The 24,265-nt window shown below is 42.1% G+C and overlaps 1 protein-coding gene across 1 annotated transcript; it reads right to left on the bottom strand.

Annotated features, from left to right (window-relative positions):
- Positions 1–1,808: 1,808 nt before the first annotated feature.
- On the bottom strand, positions 1,809–23,328 carry LOC140117088 (uncharacterized). Its single transcript, XM_072133521.1, has 5 exons — positions 22,876–23,328; positions 3,321–3,398; positions 3,178–3,237; positions 2,715–3,082; positions 1,809–2,168 (listed from the first exon to the last, which is right to left on the bottom strand). Exons 1-5 carry the CDS (start codon positions 23,326–23,328, stop codon positions 1,970–1,972), a joined length of 1,158 nt encoding a protein of 385 aa, XP_071989622.1. The 3' UTR covers positions 1,809–1,969.
- Positions 23,329–24,265: the final 937 nt, after the last annotated feature.

Genomic DNA, 24,265 nt, shown 5'->3' on the forward strand with positions numbered 1-24,265 from the left:
ATTTTAGAAGAGTCTGAGCAGCCATCAAAAGGACCATCAAATGAAGCATTACAGGAGGTTTCACAAGTGACGGAACCAACTACCACAATAGGAATGGAAACGTCAGATGAAACTTTTCAAATATCAGAAAGTGAGGAAGAGGAGGATGAAGATTTAAGTGACCAAGAGTTGCTAACTGAAAGAGAATTTCAACCGTTATACTTTGGCTGCAGTGACCATGCAACAGAGGAGAAGTTTATAGTGTTTGAATGCTCATTTAGAAAACTGTTAGCTCTCATTCCGTGTCAAGCCCGAAAAAATTGCAAAGCTTCAATTGTGGCATACAAAAAACTGTATATAGGAAGCATGATCTCTTTTCACGTAAAGTGTGAGAATGGCCACGAATCTAAATTATGGGAAACACAGCCGAAACAAGGAATGCAGCCATTGGGCAATCTCCTAATTTCTGCTGCAGTTTTGCTAAGTGGATCCAGCTTTTTAAAAATGATGTCGTTCTTCAGGATTTTAAACCTGAAAGCAATTGGTAAATCAACATTTTTTAAAAATCAAACTCGTTATTTATTTCCAGCTATTGAATACACATGGAAAAAAGAGCAAAGTATCGTTCTTTCTGAGATAAGCAATAGACCAGTTTGTTTGATAGGGGATGGTCAAATGGACAGCCCAGGCTTCTCTGCCAAATATTGTGTTTATTCCCTAATGGATCATGACAGCAAAAAAATTGTTGCTTTTTCAGTGGAGCAGCTTGTGCCTACAGTGTCATCAGTGGGATTAGAAAAAATTGCCTTTGAAAAAACACTTCAGTTTTTGCTGCAAAGCGGAATTAACATTGAGATAATTGCAACTGATCGCCATGTCTCGATTAGGAAGCTAATGCGGGAAAAATATGGATCGATCATGCATCAATTTGATGTCTGGCACATGGCAAAATCCATCGGAAACAAGCTTTTGAATGCCTCCAAGACCAAAAACGGGGCCATTCTTTCGCACTGGATACAGCCCATTAAGAACCATGTGTGGTGGTGCTCTCGTACATGTAATGATGATCCGGACCAACTTGTACAGAAATGGAAATCAGTCATCCATCATGTACAAAATGTCCATGAGTGGGAAACAGAGGAGCCATACCAGGCCTGTCTCCACCCACCATTAACCCCTGAAAAATTACAGGATACAAAATGGCTTCATCCACTTTCCCCAGCTTTGGATGATTTGAAAGATATTGTCCTTAACAAGAATTTTTTGAAAGATTTGCGTCAAATAAGCAAATTCTGCCACACTGGGGAGCTAGAAATATACCACAGTGTATGTTTAAAATACCGTCAAAAACGTATTCATTACTTCATTGATGGGATGGTGGCCAGGAGTCAACTGGCAGCTCTAGACCACAACCGTAATGTAAATCGAGTGCATGCCGTGGTCAAGCAAGCCACCATGTCCGGAGCTCCTGTGGGTACACGTCGTCACAGAATTGAATTTTCAAAAGCAAGAAAAACTTGGGTGGTGAAAGCCATCTACGAGCCCACCACAAATGAATTTTCTAATGAAATTCTCATGGAAGTGATGAACGTACTTTATATTAAAACTCACCCATCTTGGAAGTCTCGTAGGGATTCTGTACCTGCAAATATTGCCACTGTTCCAAGACCACCACGAGAAGAAATGATCCGTGAGCATGAAAGCCGTTTCTAGGGAGACCATATCAACTAACCTACTTGGGACGATCGTACAGGATTTGCTATATGTTATGTTTGTTCCTGTTAATTGTTTTGTTAAACTGTTAAAAAAAATTTTTTCATCCACATGTACATGACTATTTGTGTTTTTTGGTCTCTTCAATTTTTAAAAAAAATGAAATACGATTTTGTTTATTATGCAAAATAACTTTATAACTTACACAAGAATACAAACAATATACATAACAACATTGTTCAAAATAGTGCAACTTGAAGTGTTTTCAGTAATCCGATTAGAAGTTCAAATTGGTGGGCAGGTCTCCAAACACATAATCAGGAAACCATTTAAATCCAGTATATGTGGCATTGGGGTCTGGATAAATATCTCTAATTTTATTCACCACACAAGATGGTAAAGGTATCCTATTTCCTTGTCCAAGAAATCCATAAACCAGATTGGTAACCTTGACATAACAGGCCCAACGTAAAAATCTGTGGAAAGATTAATGAAAATATTTATATTGCTTTCATTGGACCTAAAACCCTAAATTATCTACTACAGTATTAGCGCAGAAATAAGACAGTGCCTTATATTTATTTTTGCGCTTGCATAGGCACTAGGTCTTATTATCTGGGAATGTCTTAAATTCCCATTAACAAGAATACACATTTATTGTTGATCAAAAAATCTACTTCTAAAGCATCCTAAAATAACTATACAAACTCTGAATTTCATGCTGTATTCCTTATGACGCCATTTCTATTGTAACCATTGGCCCCAATCTCTCATGTTTAGTAATCCCACTTTCCTTCAATGATTCCTTTTTGTCCGACTAGCTTCTTGTATTTGCAGCGCAAAAGTCAGTGAAATCAGCATAAGCGTAAATGGGGGAGAATAAATCACAGCTGTTTTCAGGCATAAGAGATGTGATAAAGTTGGTACAATATTGAAAAAAATATAAATATAACCTATGAATAAGTAACAAGAAGCTAAAGGGCAACTAATGTTTTGAAATAGCATGTACTTGATTTACTTACCTATTTTCCTGTCGCTCAAACTGGCGTTGAGTCACGCGTAAGGAGAACTGTAGCAGTTCGATAAGAAAATCTCTAGAATAAATCCTTGAGGTAAAGTCAGGATGCTGAGTAACGCAGGTAATATTGTGGCGCAGTCTATCCATTGCCTGAAATTCACAGCAACAGATGCTTTCCTCAACTGTAGTCATCTTCTTGCAACTGCCACATTTGCACCACTGATTATTTTGTAGCCTGCCCTCTGTGTCCTCCATTAGTTGGGGACGTTCCTCGTCAGGACCCCACTGAGGGTCGTCCTGAAAACACCACGGGTTAAGACGATTCTCCTCATCAATAGGCTCTCTTAAGCGTTGCAATAGGGCTTGGAAACTCTAGAAAGAAAAATGGAGAATAGCTGTGAATTATGATGATATATTTGAGTTGCATTGCTATGTACATAAGAAATAAAAAACACCCTCATACTTACCACTGGGTTGGTACTCACAGCTGCAGTAGCACCATCTGCTGATTCATCTTCTGAGCTTTCCTAAAGTAGAGAATAAATCTTTTTCATTTACCATTTCTAAAAAAAAAAGCATGCAAAGAGTGTAAAATTGTAAAGAGACTAACCTCTTGATTTTGTTCGAATTCAACATCAGACTCTGGAAGCACAACTTCTTCATAAAGTAAGTCATCTACTTCATGGGCCTAAGAGGATGAATATAGAGTAATATATATATATTATATAGAAAAAATCAGGGGCATAAGTACAGTAGTAGTAGCCATAGCAGCTGCTATGGGGCCAGCTGTGTCATGGGCCCCAGCATCTGGCCTGGCACATGGTCTTGCTGCGGCAGGGTACCACCAGGTCGTTCCGCAGATGCGACTAGCCAGTGGTGGCTGCCAAGGTAGTAATGCAGGAGACAATCTGTACCCGAGGTGATGGCAGGAGAATAGCACAGGAAGGCACAGTAGGACACTAGGAATCGCAGGAGCTGGAACATGGATCAGGAATACAGGAACGGAGGAACGCAGGTCGGAGGAACGGACTGGCACACAGGAACGCAGGTACAGAGGAACGGACTGGCACACAGGAACGCAGGTACAGAGGAACGGACTGGCACACAGGAACGCAGGTACAGAGGAACGGACTGGCACACAGGAACGCAGGTACAGAGGAACGGACTGGCACACCGGAACGCATGTACAGAGGAACGGACTGGCACACCCGAACGCAGGTACAGAGGAACGAACTGGCACACCGGAACGCAGGTACAGAGGAACGGACTGGCACACCGGAACGCAGGTACAGAGGAACGGACTGGCACACAGGAACGCATGTACAGAGGAACGGACTGGCACACAGGAACGCAGGATACACAGGAATGGACTGGCACACGGGAACGCAGGATACACAGGAGCGGCCTGGCACACAGGAACGCAGGATACACAGGAACGGACTGGCACACAGGAACGCAGGATACACAAGAAGGACTGGCACACAGGAACGCAGGATACACAAGAACGGACTGGCACACAGGAACGCAGGATACACAGGAACGGACTGGCACATGGGAACGCAGGATAAATAGGGGAGCTTTCTCTTCAGGAGAAGGCTTGAAGATCCGACAAGGGTCACAGGAAAGGGCAGGAATTTATATGAGACCAGCTACAATTATCCTAGGAGACGGACTTGGCATGATCAAAAGACTATTGCGGTGCCAGGGACAGAATGCATCATATCATGGAAGATGATTTCTGCTTCACAAAATGTTGCAGAGGCAGCACTAGAATGATTAGAGTGTCAGCTCTTCTACAAATGCATCAGATATTGAATTCTGTCCCCGTTAGTGCATTTAGCACTTTACACTGCACTTTTCACGTTCTGTCCCTTGATAAATAGAATATACATATACATAATTTGATAAAAACAGCAGATTGATATACAATACCTAGATATAAATATATAGGAGTCATCAAGACTCCTCTTACATAGATGTGTAGTAGGATGCATATCATATAGCAGTGATGGCGAACCTTTTCGAGACCGAGTGCCCAAACTACAGTCAAAATCCACGTATTTACCGTGAAGTGCCAACATGGAATTTTAAGTAGTAACTTATTGGTCGAGCAGGATGACCTCCAAAGACATTGCAGTTCTTTCAACAGTACTCAGTTTCCCCGCAGTTCTAAACAGCCAATCTAGTGTCGCTGTAAAATAGCACTGAGAGCAGCATTTCTTAAGTTGCCTGGGACTGCAAGATTTGGTGGATTTGATCCATATTCTGTCCTGGGGTGATGGCCCGAGTGCCCACAGAAATGGCTCTGAGTGCCACCTCTGGCACCCGTGCCATAGGTTCGCCACCACTGTCATATAGCATAGAACTAAGAGATAAAGCCCTGCAGTTACAGATACTAATTTATAGTATAGTATTACAGTATCATTCATAACACTTTGCTATCATTACCATTATTTTATTGTGTGAGGGATCTATTGCCTTTGCCTTGAAAATCTGACTGACACTTTGCTGAGGAGAGAGGCAGTAGCTGGACAGGATGGAATATTCTCTGTGCACTGTGTAGGAAACAGGAAGGTGTAGTGGGCGGGATGCAGCAGAGCCTGGAAGGTGTAGTGGGTGGGGTTGCCAGCACCGTGTAGGCTGGAATGGGTGGATACATTCCCTGCTGTGTTTACAGTACAATGCACTGTGGGGAGTGTAGTTTCTGCAGCACAAAAAACGTCCATACAGGAAGCTGAGATTGTAAACATTTGCAGGCTGATGTGTAACCCCATATGCAGGGGGGATTCAAAGTTTGAATAAAGGTAAGGCATGGTCATTAGGGTGATGATTGATGACTACTGGGAACATCTGGTGAATTTTTATAGTCCCGGATAACCCCTTTAATATTGTTTGTGTAATGAAAAGTTATACAATTTTCCAACATACTTGATCATTTCCTCACAGTGTTCTAGATCTCTGCTTTCTGTCATTCTATTGAAAGCTTCTTGGTTTACACCGTACTTCCCATGGATAGAAATCTATCCATGGTCATGTGATGTCACACACTCGTTATAACACACAGCTCTGATTACTCTCTGTGATACTGATGAGACGACCACCTGAGAATCTGCTGCTCTTTCTTTAATAATAAGATTCAACCTCTGACAACTGGACAATGTGGACAGTCACAATACCATAAAAAGTCTTCCTGGAGGGATTCTAACATAAACATTCCTTTATGACTTCATCAAATACATTTGGGAAAACTTTACAATACGTGGATTGAGAGCTGCTAATTTCCAGCTTCCCGCTATGGTGAATTGAATAGAATTCAATACTGAAAACATCAAACAATATCAGAGCATAGAAATAAACTGGAATTGTGTGGGTGTGCTAAGAAAGATGCATTTAACTTTCAGCTCTTCTCATTCTTCCGCAACCTGTTGTCCTTTCCGTTCAATAGAAAGGAAGCATGAGGATGGCTAACCGAGGAGAAGGCATACAATAGAAAAAATAATATGCAGTAATTTGGCAGTGTCCATTAGACAGGAAATGTACTGGAAATCACATATATTTGCTGGCGCTGTTCTTATCAACTGTTTTAGTCCTAAAATCCATCGTTTTATAGCAGTGTATTTAAGCATTCCAGAGGCTTTTAGTAGCACATCGAAATGGTTCACAGGCATATAGAAAACTCTGCTATCCAAATCTGAAAAGCCAAGAAAATGTAGCAATCAACACTAATTGCTCCGTAACTTTTATAAGAGGCCTGTGCCTAACACATAAGCCAAATATTTCCTCAACACCTGGTCTAACAGGGCACTGAAAGTACAGATTGCACTCAGCTAACAAACATACATGACATCTTGCAATAAGCTTTGTAATATTTAGTCTCAATACATGAGAATATGACCACTGAGATGAACAATATATTTCTTTGTGTATTTCTCCTTTTTAAAGCAAAACAACCACTTTGTTTAACAAAAAAACAAACTATAAATACTCAACTGCACCCCTCTTTATCCCGATCCCGACAGTGTTCTTCTTTAATCTTAAAGAAAAACAACCAAGAACAAAAAACAAACTAAAAATACTCACCTACGCTCCACTTCATGTTTATCCCGGTGGTGTTCTTCTTGACACACCGGAATCACCTAGAAAAGAGACTTATAATTAGCAGCCAGGACAGTGGGGACGAGATGTTGTTCAGTGCTCTCAGCTACTAATTATGCACACCCATGCCACCTCCCTCTCCCGCACTGTGAGCATGTTTTTTGATTTTGCTGGGAGCATTGGAGAGGCAGGTGCAAGGGACGTACATAATTAGCAGCCTGGAGAACCGGACATCTCGTCCCCACTGTCCTGACTGCTAATTATAAGTCTCTTTTCTAGGTGATTCCGGTGTGTCAAGAAGAACACCACCGGGATCAACATCAAATGGAGCGTAGGTGAGTATTTTTAGTTTGTTTTTTTGTACTTGGTTGTTTTTCTTAAACTGTGATGAGATGAAGGGCAGGGATGTTAACAGAAAAGACATTTTATTGGTGGGTAACTATAAAGATGGCAATTTAATTTTCCTGCTGGTACATTCCTCCCTTGATTGGCTTCTCAGAGGGTGGAGATTGTGCTGGGTTGATGGAATCACTCTCACATTTGTCTTGTGGAGATTCTTTCATCTGAAATTCCAGCTCCTCCTCTTTATCAGAACAACAGGAAGATCCATCTCAGTCACACAGGACACGGGAACATACGGGAACACAGGATACACAGGAACACACAAGTACGCAGGAGACACAGGAACGCAGGAGACACAGGAACGCAGGAATATTGCTGGGAAGCTTTTTCTAAGGCAAGAAGTACAAAGATCCGGCGGGGAATGCAGGAAGTGGCAGGCTTTTATAAAATTCCTGGAAATGGCCAGCATCAATTAGTGGTGTGCTGGACCTTTCAATCTTCGAGCGCTGACGCGCGGGTGCCGTAGGTGGAGGGTACATGCGAGCAGCACTGCTGGATGCTTGAGTGTGGAGAGGTAAGACAACAGGGGGGGAAGCTGGGGGCCGTGTAGGAGCCGGGGACCAGAGCGAGGCACCCATAACTTACTGCACATTGTGCATGTATTGAGTAAGGTAAAGTCAATTAAACGGTTAAATAAAGATGAACATTTGTCCCAAATTTATCATAGTGCTATCAAAAGTGCTTTCTGTTTGTTAGGTCTATTTCTATTTAAAGGGGTCTTGCAGTAAGATTAGGGTAAAAAGTAGTCTGCATTATACCCAGTCAAATCCCTGGATGAGACCATGGCCCTGTGACCAGGAAAATCCCATATATATGTTGGAATATGTCAGTTTCTGGATTTAATACAGCATTTTACACACATAAAAATCTGCAAAATTCCCTCTGCACATTTCTGCTATGCAAATTGAAATATGTTCTAATTATGAACACATAGAGGCACACTTACTAAGAGCTTTGCGCCAGTTTTCTGGTGGACTTTGCACTTTCTTTTAGGTTTAAACTGCTTGCACAGGTATTTAAGAAGTGTTTGCACCACAAATGTGTTGCACGCAACCGTTTTGTGGTGCAGCTGCAACACAAATTAGGGGGCGTTCCACTACCGCCATGTAGTATAAAATACATACAGGGTGCTGCCATGTAGTGTAGAACGCATGCAGCGTACCGCCATGTAGTATAAAATGCATACAGTGTACCACCATTTAGTATAAAATGCATACAGTGTACCGCAGTATAGTATAAAATATATACAGGGTGCTGCCATGTAGTATAAAATGCATACAGCATACCGCCATGTAGTATAAAATTCATATAGTGTACCGCCATGTAGTATAAAATGCATACAAGGTACCTCAATATAGTATAAAATACATACAGGGTGCTGCCATGTAGTATAAAATGCATACAGCATACCGCCATGTAGTATAAAATGCATACAGCGTGCCGCCATGTAGTATAAAATGCATACAACATACCGCAATATAGTATAAAATACATACAGGGTGCTGCCATGTAGTATAAAATGCATACAGCATACCGCCATGTAGTACAAAATGCATACAGCATGCCGCCATGTAGTATAAAATACATACAGGGTGCTGCCATGAAGTATAAAATGCATACAGCATACCGCCATGTAGTATAAAATAGATACAGCATGCCGCCATGTAATATAAGATAGATACAGTGCACTGCCATGTAGTATAAAATGCATACAGCATACCGCCATGTAGTACGATCATACATACATCCCCAATACCTCAAATTCAGCAGCACTTTACAAATAAACAAAAAAACTTTACAAGAAAAAATAATATAGTTACTTGCTCTTTTGGTGTCCGGGTGGCAGCGCTGGTGGCTGGCAAAGTCGTCAGGTCGCTGAGTCGAAGGGTGGCCGGCCAGGCTGCAGCACCGGCGGGCAGCCCCGTAGCAGCCGCTGCTGCACGATCAGGCGCACTGCCGGAGGCGAAGTACTCAACTCGTATCAAGGCAGGTGCGCTCCTGGATACAGCTGTCCAAATGAGACCATTGATTGACTGCAACAGTGACCTGCCACTCCTACCTACAGCATAACTGGCTCAGACTGGCAGTGCAAATATAAAGGGTTGAGGTGTCATATTTTTAAACCCGCTGATGTACATTTAAGACAACTCCTGTAAGAAAGAGTTCTAAAAATGTAATAATATGATGTAAGCTTCTTACAGTAATTTTATTTGTGCAATTTGTGGATTTCATAACAGCTTTACCAACACAATAAGTGACTAGTTAGAAACATTCAATTACGCAGCTGCACGTATTCTTTATAATGTTAAATCCCTGATTTATTTACTTGTAAAATAACATGGCATTAAAAGGAACTATAATTAACGGCTTGGTTTCAGATAGTGAGTTACACATTACGTGCACAAGTTTGTGTGAATGGTAAGTAAATAACTAATAACAAATTATGATCATTATACTAGATGAATAGGCATGTACAATCTTATGACACTGAATACATCCTGCTACAGGAGTAGGAAGCAATACGGTACCTCATGAAACAGAGCAATAACTACACTTCAGTAGTTTGCATTGTAATATATTTGTCCTATACATTTCAGAGGCAGGTTCCAAAATGATAGAATTCCTTAGAATTGATTTAAAATATGTGTCGTGACTATTCTTGACATAGCACATAGGGCCACATTTACTAAAAACAATGTGCAGTTTGCCTTTGTATTGTGCAGGGGGCGCCAGATTCAGGAAATGTTGCGTACATTCTGCATATTTCTGGCTCTCCCTGCACTGCTCCGACAGAGTGCACCACCTTTTTTAGATGCACCTTTAACAATGTGGTGCATGGTCTGACTGATCACCGGAACACCCCTTTTACTGACGAAATATGTGACTCGCCAGGAATAGTGCAGCCTTGACACAAATGAGTCGCGCATGGACACTTTTTAAATACATGTGCAAGCAGTTTGCACAAAAAAATAATGTGCAAAGTCGGACCGAAAACTGACACGGGGGCTTGAGTAAATCTGGCCCAGTGTGATTATGAGGCCTGAAATGCCCTTTTTGCACTTGACTGCTGCATATTAAGGCAGGGAATAGTTACCTAGCTCCTTTCAGTGAGTGGTGAGTCCTGGGAAAATGGGGGCCGCTGCAGAGGCTGTGTGCCTATGTCTCAGTCTCCTCTCCTCCACAATCATGTGTCTTCCTTCCTACTTCCTGTCATGTGCAATGAGCAGGCAGGGAAGGATGGGGGATGGTGTGGAGTAGAGGAAGAGTGCATGAGGAGAGTGAGACACATACTCCTGGCAGGGAGCCAGGTAATGCGAAATAAAGTTTTATAAAGTGCTAAAAAGATTCAGAATGCTGACAAAGGCATTTTTAAAATAAGAAAAGCATAGGATATTGGAACTTGTCACCAGCTAAATATCACATTCCTGGTGACAGGTATGCTTTAAAGTATTACAGGTTATCAACTCCCATTTTATGCCACTACTAAAAACATTCCTGTGTTGGGAACTTTTTCAGCTTTACCATTTCATTTATCTTTAATTTTAGATAAAATGATTCAAATGAGCTGGGTGTTTGGCTTTCCCACTGGTGCATTTGTTTAGTTTTTTGTTTTTACTTTTCTACATGGTGTATCAATCATCATGTAAACTGGCCTATGTAGAAAGAAGATGAAGGGCAAGATCCTAATTTAACCCCTTAGCGCTCTGCGCCGTAGCTGTACTGCGCTGAGTCCCGCGAATAGCGCTCAGCGCAGTACAGCTACTGCGCAGAGACGATGCCGGTTCAGCGCTGCACAGCAGCCGAACCGGCATCGTTAGCCGCGGGATTTCAGCGGTAATTTACCGCTGACATCCCCGGCTAACACCTGCGGTCGGAGTGGGCTCCGATCGCGGGTGTTTAACCCGTTAAATGCCACGGTCAACGCGACCGCGGCATTTAACATGCCTTCTGGGGGTCTTTACCCCACGATCGCCCCCCCCCCCCCCCCCCCGGACCGTATTCGGCTAGGCTGGCACTGCCGCATAGGCTGGCACTGCTAATACCCTGCAATACATTAGTATTGCAAAGTATTATCAAGAACAAGCAATCAGATGATTTCTTGTTCATATCCCATGGTGGATCATGTAAAAAAATGTAAAAAAAAAGTTTTTCAATAAAAAATTACTTTATAAATCACTAAAAATGCCCATAAGCCTCAAAACATATAAAGAGACATATAACGCTCAAAAAAGTCTAAATCATAACACAAACCCCACATATATAGTATCACCGCGTCCGTAACAATCCATAGAATAAAACTAAATAACTATTGAACCCATATGATGAACGCCGTAAAAAAAAAACGTTAAAAACCCCCCAAAATTATTATTTTTACCTATTATATCCCACTAATAAAAAGTGATCAACAAAACATATGTACTCCAGAATGATACTGTTGCAAAGAACAACATGTCCCGCAAAAAACAAGCCATCAACCAGCTCTGTAGCCAAAAACGTAACAATGTTATGCCACTTGGAAGGCGGCGATGCAAAAATGATAGATTTTTCCCCACATTAGGGTTTTATTTGGCAAATTTAGTAAAACATAAGAAAAAATATTCATGTCTGGTATCCCCGTAATCGTATCGACCCATAGAATGAAGATAATATGATTATTAGTCTATACGGTGAACACGAAAAAAAAAAAAGTAAAAAATCCAGTACAGAATTGATGCTTTTCTACTCATGACCTCAAAAAAAGTTCCTAAATTTTCAACAATAGGTGATACCAACCCCAAAATGGTAACACTGGAAAAAGCATCTCGTCCCGCAAAAAAAATACCGTCACATGGCCCAAATAACGGAAAAGCGAAAATTTTATAGCCTTCAAAAGGGGGCAACGAGAAAACTAAAATCCTGGCAGCTGCAGGGTGCTCCTTCCCTTCTGCGCCTCGCTATGCCCCCATAACACAAGTAACGGCCACGTGTGGGGGGTCGCTGCACTCAGGAGAAATTGTAGAACAAATTTTATGGTGAGTTTTCTCTTTTTATCTTTTGGAAATGTGTAAATTTTGGTGCTAAATGAACGTATAACCGACAAAATTTGACCATTCTGACCATTTGGCCATTTTGATTCAATTACTATGAAGATCTCAAGGGGTTAACAATCTTTGTAAATGCTGTTTCTGATAGTTTGAGGGGTGCAGATTTGAAAATGGGTTGGTTATATAGGGTTTTTTTGTTGCTAAATATGTAAAATTTGATTTCAAACAGTATTTATCCCCAAAATAGTCAATTCTGAAAATACGGAAAATCGCTATTCGATTTGTAGGCCGCGTGACGTCAAAATAAATTATCCAAACATTTCAAAAATTATGAAAATGTAAAGTAGACAAATGGGAAATGTTATTCTGCAAGTTATTAAGGTGGTAAATCGATCTGCCTGAAAACGCGGTGATTTTGAATTTCGAAAATGGCAAATTTTTCTAAAAATTCATCATTTTTTTCTTTTTTTTGTAAATAAATGCAAAACTTATCAGCCAAAATTTACCACTAAAATGAAGTACAACATGTGGGGAAAAAACAATCTCAGAATCGCTTTGATAAGTAACAGTGTTCAAATGTTCAAAAGTTATAACCATATAAAGAGACGCAGGTCAGAATCTAAAAAATGGGACTGAGCCTTAAGCTGTAAAATGGCTGCGTCCTTAAGGGGTTAAAGACAAAATAATTGATAACAAAAAAGGAAAATGACTGGAAAGCTTTATTATTTTCTATTTTTTTAATAATATATTAAGGAGTTTCTCAATGAGTTTGAAGGGTCTTGTAATAGTGATGATTTAGTAAATACCATCAGTTAAATAATTTAATTACGGTATAAGTTACAGAGGTCATGTCACAGTTTAAAGTTCATTTAAAGTTCATTAAAGGTTTGTAAGGATACAGAACCTAAATCCTTCCATTATCTAAAGCTTTTGTCAGGTCTTGTAGTCACAGATTGTAAATCTCTTACTGAGAACACGATGTTACAGCCAGAACTTTTACTAATTTCGAAAAATATGAGAAATTAACAAATCCTTTGTTCTTCTTTAACTGTGCTTCTTTCAGCATTGAGGGGGCTAATAATGTCCAAAGGCCATCTACTAAGCCAACTGTCTAATTTATTACTATGCAAATATCATGGCTGCTGCCTGTAGCAAAAAGTTTAGGGGCATCTTCCTAATGTGACAGAAGTAGCATGTATTGTTGGAAGTTAGCTGAGAACAGATATTGAAGGCCTATTTTTAGGATAAGGCATCAATATTAGATCAGTGTTCATGAAACACCTGACACTTCACCCATACAAACTCGTTGAAAATCTAACCCTCATTAAAGTGGTTGGACCGTTTCTACTACCCATATCCACATGTCATTTCCAGACTTATGGATGTCACAGAAAGGAATAATACTGGGAAAGTGCAAAGAGTTATTCGATCTACTGATCACAACTATTTATTGCAGTATTGCCAATGAAGGAAAAATTAATGATTGCAAGGAGTATCTCTAGAATTATGGGATTTGTAGAATATCAATATTTGAAAGTAAATATTCCTAAGATCAACTCTTTGCCAAATAGGAATTTTCCTTCTGAGGCAGCTCCATTTAGTGGTATTAAAAATTCAGGATACTAGAAATTTTCTTTTTAGGTGACCTAGTTAATTGGGGAAAACAGATTAATGCAATTGTAGATGGATAACATTTGTTATAAAAAACAGTTACAAAGCTACAAATAAACCAATAGGCTAGCTTACCATTTACAGCTCCTCAGTTTTGGAACCAGCAGCTCAATTGGCAGTGTTACCATGTGTAATGACATCTTCTTGTGAAATAAAAGCGTAACTTTAAAGTTATACTAATTTTACCAAATTATTATACATGATTCTCCCTTTGGAAACAAACAGAACAATGTCTACCTTTTCTTTCTAAAGTTATAGCATTTTCTGTTCTGAAAGTATTTGATAAAAATTTTTCTCACCAGAGGTGAAGTGGGCAGGGACTAATATCTGTCAGTCTATGCCCTCAAGCTGAGGCCAGTTAGCTTGCCCACAGATCCCATGATGCCTTGTGTTCTTTTTCAGGATTAAATGCATTTAGTTTCCCACAAGTAAATCCACTGAGCACTGCACAGTGCACATACAGGATATGGTGACACCCTGGCAGCTTCCATCACATGGAGGAGCAGGGAACATGTAATACGTGGTAGTAATCATTAGTACTTGAAGTCTATAGCTTGTGCTGTGTGAGGACTAAGGGTTAATATTTTATCTGCACAGAGCTGATTTTGCGGATGACAAGGTGGGGGAAGGGAGCAGAGAAAGACAGAGAAATTTCTGTAGAATCACAGACTGGGGTGGAGGAACTGAGAGGGAATAGAGGAGATCTTGTACCTCACAATTCTGTGCAGGAGACATCTGTATCCACAGTCTTGGACACATCCAGCTCTGCTACATTCACTGTAACATGACCTCCTCCTCTGTCAGCAGGGAGCAGCAGGCCCTCGCCTCCCATGAAATGAACAACAGATAAACAAATCTATGGACTCCAGGGCTTATCAGCAGAGAGACAGGAAGCAACTATTGCAGCTCTGAGGTAATCTGAGGTAAAGCAACTGCTGGATATATGTAACAAAGATAATAGGCAAAGTTGTTTTACATCCCAAGAACTCTTTTTAAATTTATGAGCAAGTCAACACCACAGCATGTCTTTGATGAAACTGCATGTGACCAACTAGCCTCAGCAGTGCCGGGCCATCAGTTAAGAGGTGCAGTTGTCACTTCATATAGTGACATGGTTATTTTTACATTAAAGCAAATATATAGTTTAAGGTAAAATACAAATAAATTGGATAACAATTAATATCTTCTTATATTAGCCACTGTGCACAACATATAGAAAATTTACAGGAGAATGGAAGTGTCTATTTGTCTATTTTTGACAATTACCAAATGACAAAACGCCCCGATGCAGAGAACCTTGGAGATCAGCTGTAATCAAGAACAAAGTCATTTATCTAAAATATGGAATACAATGAAGAGAAATGTGAAGAGAAAGGTCCTAAAATATAAAAATTGTCTGAATAGACGCTAAATTTGAAACAAGATAAAAGAGTGACCTTTGTGTTATCTGTGTGAGATTTAATAGCTTGAAACCACAGCTCCATCACTAGTAGAAAGGAAGGAGAGAAAGGCGACAACCTTCACCTTTACCATTGAACACTCAGTACAGGAGAACATTTGAGCCCAGTTTGGTGTAATATGTTTTTGAAAAGTCCAAGGAACTTGCCCTGATTTTCTGATATTTTCTATATGTATTGCTTCACGTACTCCTGCATAACATAATCAAATGTCTTTTCAATGTCAGGGTTTGATATTAAGATTCAGATCCTAATGTTATCAGCAGCTTACCTAATGTGAATAAATCCTGTTTGTTCCGGGGACATAAAGGAAAGCAGATTCCTAGCAAACAAGTTTTTAATCTGTTTAACACAGATATAAGGATCAGTGCTTGTCTTTTCTATTTTCCATGTTACAGGATTGTTAATAAGATGTGATATTGTTATTCCTGGAATGGAAATGGAAAAACTCAAAGGTAGAAAAAACTTCACTTTAGCACAAGTGTGAAAAGGGCCACAGTAACAGTAAGTAACACACTGCACACACATCTCTGTGTACATATGTGATCTCTATAACGCATGCACTGATTAATCCTGTGATGAAAGCACTTTTGTTTCTAACTAGAGATGAGCGAACATACTCGTCCGAGCTTGATGCTCGTTCGAGCATTAGCGTACTCGAAACTGCTCGTTGCTCGGACAAATACTTCGCCCGCTCGAGAAAATACCCTCTTTGCCATTTTTGGCAGCCAGAAACAGAGCCAATCACAAGCCAGGAGACTCTGCACTCCACCCAGCATGACGTGGTACCCTTACACGTCGATAGCAGTGGTTGGCTGGCCTGATCAGGTGACCCTGGAATAGACTAGCCCCTGCCCGCGCTGCTCGGATCATTCTCTGTCTGGATGCCGCTAGGGAGAGAGCTGCTGCTGGTCAGGGAAAGCGTTAGGGTGTTCTATTAGAATAGTGTTAGGCAGGAGTGATTCTACAAGAACCCAACAGCCCTTCTTAGGGCTACAATAACGTCTTATTTTACTTTTTTTTGGTTTGCCTGTGGCTGGGCCTGCTGCCATTAGTAGTGCAGCTAGTACCATATTGTGAGGAATTTGCAGGGGGACTTGCGACCGTTGTGTTTAGCTCTTAGTGACACACATATCCACCTCAAACACCGAAGTGGGACAATTTATTAGGGGTTTGATTTGAATTAGGCAGAGTCTGCTGATTTATTTTTGTTTACGTTTATTTCTTTTTATAACTCAAAGTAATCTGGCAAAGCAGTGTGCTTTCAATGTAGGCTAGAAAATAGCCATAGCAATAGGATAGCATCGTTTTGTTTAAAAAAACTAAACAAAAAAAAAATTTAAAGTTTACACTTTAATTTGGAAAATGTTTAACCCAAGGGCTAGGGGTAGAAGACGAGGGCGTGGACGTGGGCGTCCAACTACTGCAGGGGTCAGAGGCCGTGGTCCTGGGTGGGGTGAGACACCACCTGCTGATGAGGGAGCAGGGGAACGCCGCAGAGCTACACTCCCTAGGTTCATCATGTCTCAAGTTACTGGGACTCGTGGTAGAGCACTGTTGAGGCCAGAACAGTGCAAAGAGGTGATGTCGTGGATTGCGGACAATGCTTCTAGCCATTTGTCCACCAGTCAGTCTTCCACGCAGTCCACCCATGTTACCAAAATCAGCACTTCTGCAGCTCCTCCACCTCAGCCTCCTTCCCCCCAGTCTGCCCCCTCCCAGCAAAATTTGGCATTTGAACCGGCATACTCTGAGGAACTGTTTTCTGGACCCTTCCCACAGTAACAAACCACTTGTCCGGTTGCTGCTGAGCTATTTTCCGATGCCCAGGTTTTCCACCGGTCGCAGTCTGTGGGTGATGATGACATTATTGAGGTAGTGGAAGAAGTGTGTAAAGAGGTGTCGGACGATGAGGAGGCACGGTTGTCAGACAGTGGTGAAGTTGTTGTCAGGGCAGGAAGTCCGAGGGGGGAGCAGACTAAGGGATCGGAGGATGATGAGGTGACAGACCCAAGCTGGGTTGATAGGCCAGGTGAACACAGTGCTTCTGAGACGGAGGAGAGTCCTATAGCAGAACAGGTTGGAAGAGGCAGTGGTGGGGCCAGGCGGAGAGGCAGGGCCAGAGCTGGTGCATCAGCACCAAATGTTTCACGTAGTCAAGCTCCCGTGGCGAGGGCTAGATTTTCAGAAGTCTGGAGGTTCTTTAAAGAAACACCATATGACCGACGGACTGTGGTGTGCAAACTGTGCCAAACCAGGATCAGCAGGGGTTCCACCACTACCAGCTTAACTACCTCCAGTATGCGCAGGCATATGAATGCTAAACACCCCACTCAATGGCACCAAGCCCGTTCACCTCCGGCCGGGCACACCACTGCTCCTTCCCCTGTGTCATCTGATAGTCAGCCCCCTGCCCAGGACCCCGGCCAAAACACCTCCCGTGCGAAAACCCCATCTTCGCCTCCACGATCCTCCACAGTATCCACCAGCGTTCAGCTCTCCATACCCCAGACGCTGGAGCGCAAAAGGAAGTATAGTGCAACCCACCCACACGCCCAAGCCCTCAATGTCCACATCTCCAAACTGCTTAGCCTGGAGATGCTGCCCTATAGGCTGGTAGAGACCGAGGCCTTTCGAAACCTTGTGGCGGCAGCTGCCCCTCGGTATTCGGTCCCCAGCCGCCACTACTTTTCCCAATGTGCCGTCCCAGCCCTGTACAAGCACGTGTCAGACAACATCATCCGTGCCCAACGCCGTTTCTGACAAGGTCCACCTGACCACGGACACATGGACGAGTGCTGCCGGGCAGGGCCACTATATATAGCTGATGGCACATTGGGTTAACTTGGTGGAGGCTGGGACCGAGTCTGACCCTGGGGCTGGTCATATACTGCCGACGCCGAGGATTGCGGGGCCTACCTCGGTCCAGGTCTCAAAGGCCTACTATGCCTCCGACCTCCTCCCACCCCTCCTCCACCTCCTCCACCTCTTCCTCCGAATTACCATCCGTGGGCATGACACCATCAGTCGGTAGCTCTAGGCACAGCAGCAGTGCCATCGCTAAGCTCCTGGCAGTGGAGTGCCAGCTCCATCCCAAGATCCAACTAACATAGTTTTAATTGCAGCACCTTTAATCTACTACTACTTCACTGCCTCCATACATCATCCCCTTATCAAACGAGCTGTGTCAGGCAGAATTTTGGGTTGTTTTCATGGCTTCCACATCAAACTTGTTAACTTTGTCGCCACCCTGCTGTGTAATCCACAAAATATACTGGCAAACTTTTATCATTTACCAATATTATTTCAGCGCTTCTTGCGCATCTGTTTACATTCCCCTCACCCGCCATATCCCAAACTTATAAGAACGCTACTACACTTGATCTTATACAAAAGGTTCTTAGAAGTCCTGTTTGGGGAGGAGCCGAGAGACAGGGGCTTGAATTGGCGAAAGTTCGCCTGGCAGCGGAGCGCCAGCTCCATCCCAAGATCCAACTAACATAGTTTTAACTGCAGCACCTTTAATCTACTACTACTTCACTGCCTCCATACATCATCCCCTTATCAAACGAGCTGTGTCAGGCAGAATTTTGGGTTGTTTTCATGGCTTCCACATCAAACTTGTTAACTTTGTCGCCACCCTGCTGTGTAATCCACAAAATATACTGGCAAACTTTTATCATTTTCCGATATTATTTCAGCGCTTCTTGCGCATCTGTTTACATTCCTCTCACCCGCCATAGCCCAAACTTATAAGAACACTACTGCACTTGATCTTATACAAAAGGTTCTTAGAAGTGCTGTTTGGGGAGGTGCCGAGAGACAGGGGCTTGGATAGGCAAAAGCTCGCCTGGCAGCGGAGCGCCAGCTCCTTCCCAAGATCCAACTAACATAGTTTTAACTGCAGCACCTTTAATCTACTACTATTTCACTGCCTCCATACATCGTCCCCTTATCAAACGAGCTGTGTCAGGCAGAATTTTCAGGTGTTTCACCAGATACATAGTGGAACTCGGCCCATCTGTCGCCGCCATGCTGGAGACCTGAAGTTGCAATCATAGCAGCGCAATATGGATGCCCCATACTGTCGCTCTTAATCATGGAACCATTTCCGAAAAAACAATAAAAAATAGAACCACTATGCTATTCCATTATTCCTAGGTGAAATATTCAAATGACCCGGCCTGCTTTGAAAATTATAATTTTTTCAAAGTAAACGCTTCTGGCCCCCAGGCCCATTTTGGGTGGGGAGGACCCGAGAGACAGGTGCTTGGACAGGCGAAAGCTCGCCTGGCAGCGGACCGCCAGCTCCATCCCAAGATTAGGCAGCCTCAGAGGCATCCATGCATGCTGCCCCTGCTGTTTCCTGTCCATTTTGCCTCCACAGCGTCCACCAATGTCTCCATGCGCAACTTTTAACTCTCTATACCCCAGACGCTGGAGCACGAGAGGATATGCAGCACATCATCCCCTTATCAAACGAGCTGTGTCAGGCAGAATTTTCAGGTGTTTCACCAGATACATAGTGGAACTTGGCCCATCTGTCGTCATCATGCTGGAGACCTGAAGTTGCAATCATAGCAGCGCAATATGAATGCCCCATACTGTCGCTCTTAATCATGGAAGTTGTCTCCATGGCTGCCTCCACATGTCGTCCCCTTATCAAAAGAGCTGTGTCAGGCTAATTTTTCGGGTGTTTCACCAGATACGTTATGGAACTTGTTCACTATGTCGCCACCATGCTGTGTTATCGACTAAATATACCGTCAACCTTTTGTTCACATAGGAAATCATTTCAGCGCTTCTTGCTCACCTCCTTTGGTGAAGCCTGAGTCCATTTGGGGTATGTTGCCATAACATTCTCTAGCCTGCCACTGCTGCTGCTGCCTCTCCATGCCATCCCCTATAGTGTCAGGGTCAATTATTGCATGTTTTAGATGCTATCTAGCCTCATTCAGTCACTCTGTCATGGCCATGCTGTTGCCCATAATTTTGGCATAATGGTGCGATTAAGCAGCCTCAGAGGCATCCATGCATGCTGCCCCTGTTGTTTCCTGTCCATTTCCATGGTGTTTCCATCCTTTTCTGAGGTTCCCAGGTGTTTGGCCAAGCTTCCCTGTACAGAGCCTTGGTCCCCTTGAAAAAGCATCGGGAAAAGTTTGTCTCGAATAACGAGTACCCGAGCATTTTAGTGCTCGCTCATCTCTATTTCTAACCCATCCACCATCAGTTTCATTTCAAGTGCCATGTTGCATTCAGAGTGCCTTTTTCCTCTGTGCTGTAATGCTCGAGAGCTTGTGACACACCGGCTGAGAGATGTGGTGTTCTGAAGTGTCCTGTGAAGTTGTTTCCTCCGTCAACAGGCTGGTCTGCAATGGTTCCTCTCATGGTCACCAGCACCAAGTCACTTGAAGCTGCGGAAAGATGATGGCAAGAAATACTGAACAATCATTTATTCTACTCACAAAAAAACAATATAAAAAGCCAAATATAAAAATCAGTTCTCCTACTGGGTGGTTGGAATAACGGGTGCACCAGATGAAGCCGACAAGGCAAAACTCGAAAGAAGAACATATTTTAACTATAAGGCTGTTTTATATTGGATTTTTGTGCGTAATTTTATACTTATTTGGATTTGCACAGAGTGCACTATTGTTTTGTTGCCATCATCTTTCCTGATCTCTGACTCTTGCAATGTAGGTATTGTTTCTATGTACCAGTAGGGTGGGCCCCCATCATTTTCTCCGGGGGCCCCAGGCACCCCAGTACGACCTTGCAGGCTATTTGCCTTCTAATTTTACATGAAAAAGTATAGATGTTAGCGGTGAAGATTGGAGTAAGTGCCAGGGTGCAGGTGAGAGGGGCTTTACGCACTTAACTGTGAGACTCTCTAGTGTAAGTGCAAGTGTGGTTTAATCACAGGCCCCACACACATGACTGTATGGAGGCCGGTGATGCAACCGCATAATTTGGGCCTTAAATTAGTCTATGGTACCGGATCATGGCACAGTGCGCTCTGCCACTTGGGTATCTATGGAGAGGGGAAGCGCTCACCACTCCTTCTCCTGGCTGTGTGCTATGCCTGAGTTATGGGGTGTATAAAAAATCTGGAGATATGACTTTGTCTTGAATTTGTCACCTTAAAGCTACATTTATGTAAGTGTAAGGCCCGTTACACACTTGTGAGTGTGATGCGATGAACTTGCATCATGCTCACAATGCGTGCTGCCGGGATCTCCCGGCCCGAACTCTGCAAACCGGGACTGAACTGACATGCTGAGTTCAGTTCCGGTTTGCAGCGTTTGGGCTGGGACATCCCGGCAGCACGCGTTGCTAGTGTGATGCGAGTTAAGATTTTCATGTTCATGTGTTACTATTAGCCTCAGTGTTTCCAAAGAAAATACCCTTGAGATTAACAAGGTCCAAAAGTATGTTGTGTGAGGAAACTATATTTTGTCTGTCATTATATGAAAATTCCAAATGCATTTGCCAATGACAGTGCCCAACTCTTTCATTTTACTTGTTTCCTGAACGGCAGACAATTTTAGCTGTATAGATCGAATTGCTTCTTGTTGCCTTATAACTAAAATGACAGAAGACAAATTCTTCATATTTATGTTAAAAAAGGAAACCGGAATCCTTCCACAAAAATCAGTCAAATGTAAATCTGACATTTCCCTAAGGCAAATAAAATGCAATGGGCACAATTCCTGTTTATGAAGTTCAAATTTCATACCAAATCTGACTCAACTGATTTACAAGGGCTGTAAAGTTCTATTCTTACAACTCAATGCAAGTCAAATAAATTCAAAAAATAAATGAAATATAATTCTATATAGAGCATTTGACTTCTTAAGCCTGTCATGTACCTAAAAAGTACAAGATGTTATGATTTCAGCGAGATAAACAGAGACCAAAGGGAAATTATAGGGTCAGCGGCACAACCAATATGACCTTTGCTTTTATGTGCAGGTAAATCAAATCTGGTTACTTTGACCAAGTCTTTGTTTAATCAGTTTTATTTTTATTTGTCTATTGCCATCATAGTATATTGCAGAGCTCATTAGATCACATTTATAAAGGAAATTAATCATGAAGTAAATATTTATCATTATAGTCTCTTTTATTTGTGTCGATCTGAATTCTTGAATTGTTAGAATTCTGCATAAGTTACATGTTTAAAGTATAACTTATATACCAGATACCCAACATATCACTCTTATTGTGCAGATTTTTTTCTTTTTTTGTTAATAAACGCGAAACTTATCAGCCAAAATTTACCACTAAATGAAGTACAACATGTGGGGAAAAAGCAATCTCAGAATCACTTAGATAAGTAACAGTGTTCAAAAGTTATAACCACATAAAGCGACGCAAGTCAGAATCCTTAAAAATGGGGCTGAGCCTTAAGCTACAAAATGGCTGTGTCCTTAAGGGGTTAAAGAGAAAGAAAAATTTGTTGCAAACAAAACACAGAAAAACAAGGAACAAGAAACAAAAAACAAAATCTGGATACTGGATAACAGATAATTGGATGGTGCAGAGTCTGCTGGTGGGATGGTGTGGGTGCAGAGTCCCAGAGCCGCTGGTGGGATGCTGCTAGTGCAGAGTCCCGGAGCTGCTGGCGGGATGGTGCTAGTGCAGAGTCCCGGAGCTGCTGGCGGGATAGCACGGATGCAATGTCTCGGGGCTGCTGGCCGGATGGTGTGGGTGCAGAGTCCCGGAGCCGCTGGTGGAATGGTGCCAGTGCAGAGTCCCGTAGCTGCTGGCGGGATAGCACGGATGCAGAGTCCCGGAGCTGCTGGCCGGATGGTGCCAGTGCAGAGTCCCATAGCTGCTGGTAGGATAGCATGGATGCAGAGTCCTGGGCTGCTGGCGGGATGGTGCCAGTGCAGAGTCCCGTAGCTGCTGGCAGGATAACACGGGATAACATTGGGTTGTTTTCTGATTGAACTCTGGGGTCCAGCATTGGGTTGAACCAGGGCCCACCAGAGAATCCGCTAAAACTCTGGTGGGCCAGTCTGACACTGCTGACAACATACCTAACAATAGGCCACAATCAAAAGATAGATGTGGCGCTATTTCACAGTCTAGAAGGTTAATCATTGACTACAATTTAACAGTTTCCTTTCCATATCCAGATCTTTCCATGTCTTGATGTTTTGTACAATATATATGTAATTGTCGTTGGGGGATGTTGAATCCATAGTTGCAAATTTATATGGTGAATAATCTGTTTCACTACTACTTATAATGACAAACTTTTTATATACAGCTTTATATAATAATTACTGAATACCTGGAGCCTTCCCATCAGGTGACTTTGCTTCCCCTAAATTTTATTTTATCTTGTTTCATGTAGAGGGGAATACGCTCCCTTATATTACTCAGCCCACCACTGAAGAGTTATTAGATCTATGAGCAGAACATGGATATTTAACTCCTAGTTAATATAAAGCACCCATGTTTTCCTTTGACTAATCTGATTTTCAGCCATGTGTTAAATATGGTCAGATAGACGGCTGATGATAAACGCTCAAAAAAATTGCTATTTGACCTTTTCATGGCACAACAAATGTGCATCAGCTAATGACATGTTTCATAACAATAATAAGACTTGTCATATAACGCAGTGAGTCATAAGATTTTAATGTTTTTACTTTTATCTTTCCTTGAGATAAATAAAAAGTTTTTGAGTCAAAATTCTATGCAGTAATTTGAGATGATTGTATAATGTGTTAGAAAGAATCACTGTAAACAGCAATAAAATATGAAAAACAAAAATGAAAAGCTCTCCTTCTGTTCCCCTAATAAACCATTACCACTATGGTGTCAAGCAACTTGACATCTTCCAGATCATGTTTGGCATCATCTAGAAAATCAATTTTGTAGTAACATGTAATTTG

The sequence above is a fragment of the Engystomops pustulosus genome, chromosome 2 (genome assembly GCF_040894005.1).
Source record: "Engystomops pustulosus chromosome 2, aEngPut4.maternal, whole genome shotgun sequence".
In the NCBI taxonomy this organism is placed as follows: Eukaryota; Metazoa; Chordata; class Amphibia; order Anura; family Leptodactylidae; genus Engystomops; species Engystomops pustulosus.